The following is a 6,618-nucleotide window of genomic DNA, read 5'->3' as shown; positions in this document are numbered from 1 at the left end:
AAACAATAGCAACAACAACAAACAAAACAAAAATGAAGAAATGTGACTACGTGTACCATTTTCTTCAAAAAGCGTTTTTTTTTCCTTTACACAAAAAAGTGGAAATAGCAAAACGCTTCCTTGTATTAAAGTCCAATAATATAAATGTTTTAGATGATAATAGTAGTTCCCTAGGCTACAGAGGCACAGAAGCTGCTATCATATCATGGCACGTTAGCAACACGTTAGCAACACGCTAGCAACACGCTAGCAACACGTCCTCCCACCATCCTACAGTACGCGCTTCCTGTAGTCCGTTTCTAAGTCTCTGGAGTTATGATCTGTCCATCCATCCATCAATCCATCTAGCTGTGATCTGTCCATCCACACATCCACCCCCCCATCCATCTCTCCATCCATCCATCCACCCATCCATCCACCCAACCATCCACCCATCCATCCATCCATCCAGCTGTGATCTGTTCATCCATCCTGCTAGTTGTGCTAGAAGTGCAAGTCTGTGGCGGGAGGGAGGGTGTAGCTACGCCCCCCTCAGTCCATCGGAGTGTCGTTGTCGGCGGCTGAAGCGTCAGGCGCGGCGTCGGGCGCGGCGGCTTCTTCGCTCGTTTCGGAGGATTCCACCGTCGCCTCGGTAACCTCTGTGGCCTCTGTGACCTCGTCTGCCATGACCTCATCATCGGCGGCGGCAGGGGTGGCGGGGACCTCATCGGCGGCGGGGGTGGGGGAGGCGGAGGCGGTGGGGGAGACAGCGGGGGAGGCGACGGTGGGGGTGGGGGAGGAGGTGGTGAGGCGGGGGGAGGCGGTGGGGGAGGCGGTGGGGGAGGCTTTGGGGGAGGCGGGGGTGTTGACGGGGGATGCAGTGGGGGAGGAGGTGGTGGGGGGGGAGGCGGCTGCGATGGGGGAGGCCGGCCCGGGCCGGTGCAGCCCCCGCTGGATGTGCGTAGTGAAGTCGTACTTGTCGGCGCAGGCGTGCAGGCAGATGCTGCACTGGAAGGGGCCGGCATCGCCGTGGCAACTCATGTGGAGGGCGTACATGACCTCGTCCAGGAAGACGATCCCGCAGTGGACGCAGCGGCTGGACAGCTCGTCCTGGGTGCCCGCCTCCACGCACCGCGGCCCCGCCCGATTGGCTGTTGGAGGAGGAACCAGGGGAGGAGCCAGGGGGAAGAGAGGAGGTGTGGTGGTGGTGGTGGTGGAAGCTCCACCCTCCTCTCCTCCTCCTTCAACTTCCTCCATCTCCTCCTCCTCCTCCTCCATCCCTTCCTCCTCTTTCTCCGCCGGCGGCAACGACGCCCGTTTGTCGCTCCTCCGCTCTGCCCGCCTGCCATTGGCCGCGCTGGAGGCGGGCGTCGCCGGCTTGGAATGTTTGATGGCGAGGTCGAGGGGGACGTCGTCGCTCTCGGCGGGGTGGTGGTGGTGGTGAGGGAGGGGGTGAGACGGATGGTGGGAGGAGGGGTGAGGGGGAGGGGGCGGAGGAGGGGGAGGGGGAGGGAAGTGAGGGGGGAGGGCGAAGGCGGGGTAAGGCACGAAGCTTTGGCACGGGTTGGGCAGGCCGGGCGGCATGGTGCCCGCGGCGCCCAGGTAGTGTGGCGGGGGGTTGGGGTTGTTGGGGTTAGGTCCTCCGGGGTTGTTGGGGTTAGGGGGGGTCCCCCCCGCGCCGGGGACGACGGCGGCCATCTTGTACTTAGTCCAGAAGCGGAGCCAGTCGGCTTCGCTCTGCAGGTCGCTGTGGAGGAAGGGCAGGCTGAAGAAGGGGTACTGGTACTTCTCGATGGGGCTGCCCGGCGGCGAGTAGCTGGCCTGCTTCGACGGGCGCATGTACTTCTCGATGGGGCTCCCCCTCTCCGAGCCCCCTCCTCCTCCTCCTCCCTTCCCCCCCTCCGAGCCCCCGTGGTGGTGGTGGTGGTGACCCCCGACCCCTAGGCCGTTCCCCTCTGGCCCCGCCCCCCCTCCCTCCGACCCCGGGGCCTTGTTGTGGTGGTTGTGCAGCGGGGGCATCCGCTTGTGGATCTCCAGCGTTTGGCTGACCAGGAAGGCGTGGGTGGACCTGGGGCTCGGGTGACCTTTCACCCCACCACCACCACCGCCGGCAACGCCAGAGGAGGCGTACACCCCCCCTCCTCCTCCTCCTCCACCGCCGCCTTCGTACTTGGCGCCCAGCAGGGGGTTCTGGAGGTCCGCCAGGCGCGGGGTTGAGCTGTCCGAGCCCGGACCCCCGCAACCGCCGCCACCGGTGGTCTCGTCGGGCCGGCGTTCCAGAGGGCTCCCGTTGAGGCGCTCCTCGCTGTTGACCCGCTGCTGCTTGGAGCCCACCGGGTCGGACGGCACCGTGTCCGGGTTCAGGCGCTTCCGGGTCCGGCGCCGGATGATCTGCTCGCCGTTGTTCTGTTTGATGATGTTCAGCGGCCGCGGAGTCTGGAGAGAGAGGGGAGGGAGGGAGGGGAGGAGGGAGGGAGGGAGGGAGGAGAGGGGAGAGAAATTGTCATTATTTATGCATCTTTGAAAATGTGACCTGTGTCATCTCTATGTGTGTTTTTGACATCATACACAAACACACACACACACACACATACACACACACACACACACACACACACACACATTCACAGACACACACACACACACACAGAAAAACACACATACCTACACAAGCACATGCATGTACACACACACACACACACTCACACTCACACTCACACTCACACACACACACACACACACACACACACACACACACACACACACACACACTCTGACATCTTTGCATAACCCGGAGGAGCAGAGGAGAGGCGAGGGTGAATAAAGCGATCCGATTGGCCAATCTGGAGAGACTTTGAGGTGCGCTGCGTCTCGGGGGAATCAATTCCCTGAACCCCTGTCGCCCCCGACAACGAACCCCTGTCGCCCCCGATAACGAACCCCCGTCCTCCCTGACAACCTCCCCGGGAGAAGGAAACCAATCATTTTCCAAAAAAGAGATGGATGGAGAAAAAAGAGAGAGAGAGAGAGAAGGAGATGAAAAAAGAGAAAAATAGGAAAAAAGAACAGATTATGTGGTTTTGGAACAGGTTGAGAGGATAGAAAAAGAAAGTGGGGAGGAGGAGGGAGGAGGGGATAAATAAATATTTTATTTTCTGACAGTATTTCTTCTTCTTTCTTTCTTTCTTTCTGCCTTTCCTTTCCTCTTCCTGTTCAACCTCAGCACAGCTACGCACTGTAGGGACACCCAGCTGTCTGGAGAAGAGGGGGAATGTGAAGGAGGAGAGGAAAGAGGAAAGGAACTAGTACACCCCCCCCTCCCCCCAATTCATCTTCTTCAGGAACAGTTGAATCCGTCCTATTCATCTTCCATTGCTCTATAAGAGCACTTAATACCTTATGATGGATGTCAGTCCCCCCCTCCTCCTCCCCCTCCACCTCTCTGTCTCTCTCACTCTCTCTCTCTCTCTCTCTCTCTGCCAGATGTCAATTTCCTGGAAGGAACGAGGGAAGGAAATCAGACCCAACAAAAGAGTGCCCTCTGCTGATGGAATAGTCTGTTCCTCTCCTCCTCCTCCCCCCTTCTCTTTCCCTCTCCCCCTCTCTCTCTCCTCCCCCCTTCTCTTCACCTCTCCCCCTCTCTCTCTCCTCCCAACTTCTCTTTCCCTCTCCCGCTCTCTCTCTCCTCCCCCCTTCTCTTTCCCTCTCCTCCCCGCTTCTCTTTCCCTCTCCCCCTCTCTCTCTCTCCCCCTCTCTCTCTCTTTCTCTCAAAGTAATAACAGCCCACACACACACACACACACACACACACACACTACAGGAACCCAGGGAGAAGAGTGCAGAGTTAGCTGTCAACGTGGATATGACATGACTTACCCTGACAAGCTATTTACCTGCTACTTCCTGGAATGGATGTAATTATGTCAGTACCTGGTCGATGGCTCAGTGAGTGTGTCTGTGTGTGTGTGTGTGTGTGTGAGGTGAATCCATGTTCAAATAACAAAAACAAATCCTCACACATGCATGCACACACACACACACACACACACACACACACATCCCAGGAGACCTGCTCAAGTTCACACTGTCCATTCATTCATTCATTCATTCATTCAGAGAGAGATAGAAAGAGATGGAGATAGAGAGAGAGAGAGATAGAAATAGATGGGGAGAGAGAGAGAAAGAGAGAGGGAGAGCGAGAGAAAGAGAGAGGGAGAGAGAGAGCACTTTGCCACCCATAAAAACTCTCGACTGACACGGTAAAAACAGAACAAAGTAACACTGCCACGAACACACACACACACACACACACACACACACACACACACACACACACACACACACACACATACACACGCACACATACACACAGTGTGCCCTGGCATGTGTGCACCAGGCCTCACCCTCCCTGGCTCCTGGTTTACGAGCCACTGTTATCAACTGATGTCTGGACAGCTGCTAAAAGCCTCTACTCCCAAGGATACCACTCTACCACAGGGTCACTGCCAAGGGAGGGAGGGAGGGGTGGGGGGGGGTCAGACGAGGGAATTGTAGTCGCCAAGAAACAACAACAACAACTGGGTCTGGGTCTGGGTGTCCTAGCCTGGGTCTGGGTCTGGGTCTGGGCCTTATCCTGGGTCTGGGTCTGGGCCTTATCCTGGGTCTGGGTCTGGGTCTTATCCTGGGTCTGGGTCTGGGTCTGGGTCTTATCCTGGGTCTGGCCAGTGAAAGGTTCTGTTGTAGGCTGCGGGGCCCTGTGGACCACCAGTCCTGGACACCCCCCCCCCCCCCCCCGCCCCCCCCGCCCGCCCCCTTGGTCCAGGACCACCCTGCCTCAGAGAGGGCTGTGAGGAGGGTTAGGGTGAGGCACCACCCAGGCAGACGCTCCCCCCCCCCGCCCCCCTCCACCCAGGCAGACGCCCGCCCCCCTCCACCCAGGCAGACGGCCCGGCCCACTCCGCCTCTCCTCCTCACCGGCTCACTCACGCCTCCGGGGCCCACAGCCACGCTGGGGAAACCACACACACACACACACACACACACTACCAAACCAAACCAGATTGAGAACGACACACGCACACTGCTAAAATGCTAAAATAGCTTGGTGGACTCGGGGGGCTGGGGGGCGTTGGGAGTTACCCAGCTTAAACATAAAGACCCGTTAACGGTGAGTGGCGTGCCGGAGAGACAAAGCGCTCCTTGTTTTTTCCCAGAAGTCTCTCTAATTCCTCTCCTGATGTCACATTTGCTTACCCATATGTTTGCCCAGACCCTGTTTTCAAAGAGCGCACGCGCACGCACACACACACACACACACACACACACACACACACACACACACACACGCACAAACAAACACACACACACACACACACACACACACACACACACACACACACACACACTGTTTTTCGAAGAGCGGAGAGAGGAAAGGCAGAAATGTTCCAGACTCTTTTAGCGGTTTTAGGCTTCGGAGCGGCAGGAAAAAAGAGACATTTTTCTTTTAATGTTTTTTTTTTTTGGGGAGGAGGAGGAGGAGGAGGAGGAGGAGGAGGAGGAGGAGAAGGAGAAGAAGAAGAAGAAGAAGAAGAAGAAGAAGAAGAAGAAGATGACCTATATATATTTCAGGCTGTAACTTTGTCATACAACAGGCACACACACACACACACAAAGACACAGACACACACTTACACGTACACACAGAGACACACACTCACACACCTCCATCCGTCCATCCATCCGTACGTCTGTCTATCCATCCATCCCTCCATCCATCCATCCCTCCATCTATCCATCCATCCATCCATCCCTCCATCCATCCATCCCTCCAGGCTCATTGGGAGCAATTTGGGGTTCAGTGTCTCGCCCAAGGACACCTCAACATGTGGCCAGCCAGCCGGGGTTCGAACCGCCGATCTGCCGACCTTTGCGACCATTAGACGCCGGCTCTACCTCCTGAGCCACAGCTGCTACTGAGGGTCAGCAGTTTGTTCCAGGGCGTCCACATCTCTGACGACTTCACCTGGGACGAGCGTACCAACCAGGTGGTGAGAAAGGCACAGCAGCGCCTCTTTCACCTCAGGCGGCTGAAGAAGTTTGGCATGGGGTCCAAGATCCTGCGGCCTTCTACAGAGGCACAGCCGAGAGCATCCTGACTGGCTGCATCACTGCCTGGCACGGCAACTGCACTGCCCTCAACCGCAGAGCTACAGAGGGTGGTGCGGACAGCCGAGCGCATCAGCGGATACGAGCTTCCCTCCATCCAGGATATATAAAACAAACGGTGTGTCAGCAAAGCCCGGAGGATCATCAAAGATCCCAGCCACCCCAAACACAGTCTGTTTGAACCGATGCCGTCCAAAAGGCAAAACTCAGAGGCTAACCAACAGCTACTTCCCCCAGGCCATCAGGCTCATAAACAAGCCCACTGAAGACAAATGACTATCATCCTCAAGCACACCCCATGTATACAGACTAAATAACCTAAACAAGCACACCCCATATATACAGACTACATAACCTTAACAAGCACACTCCATGTACAGTACAGGCCAAAAGTTTGGACACACCTTCTCATTCAATGTGTTTCCTTCATTTTCATGACTATTTACATTGTAGATTCTCACTGAAGGCATCAAA

At 56.6% G+C, this 6,618-nt stretch overlaps 1 protein-coding gene across 1 annotated transcript in view; it reads right to left on the bottom strand.

Moving 5' to 3' along the window:
- Positions 1 to 531: 531 nt before the first annotated feature.
- trps1 (trichorhinophalangeal syndrome I) overlaps positions 532 to 6,618 on the bottom strand; it is a gene marked incomplete at both ends in the record, with an annotated part of 53,432 nt that continues 47,345 nt past the window's right edge. Inside the window, 3 exons of the mRNA XM_080527177.1 lie at positions 532 to 1,130; positions 1,326 to 1,398; positions 1,480 to 2,415. Of these exons, the coding sequence (XP_080383303.1) occupies positions 532 to 1,130; positions 1,326 to 1,398; positions 1,480 to 2,415 (1,608 nt within the window). The remainder of the gene's footprint in view (positions 1,131 to 1,325; positions 1,399 to 1,479; positions 2,416 to 6,618) is intronic.

This window comes from Nansenia antarctica, assembly GCF_963989245.1.
Source record: "Nansenia antarctica genome assembly, chromosome: 3".
Classification (NCBI taxonomy): Eukaryota; Metazoa; Chordata; class Actinopteri; order Argentiniformes; family Microstomatidae; genus Nansenia; species Nansenia antarctica.
This window is presented reverse-complemented; position numbering and strand designations above follow the sequence as displayed.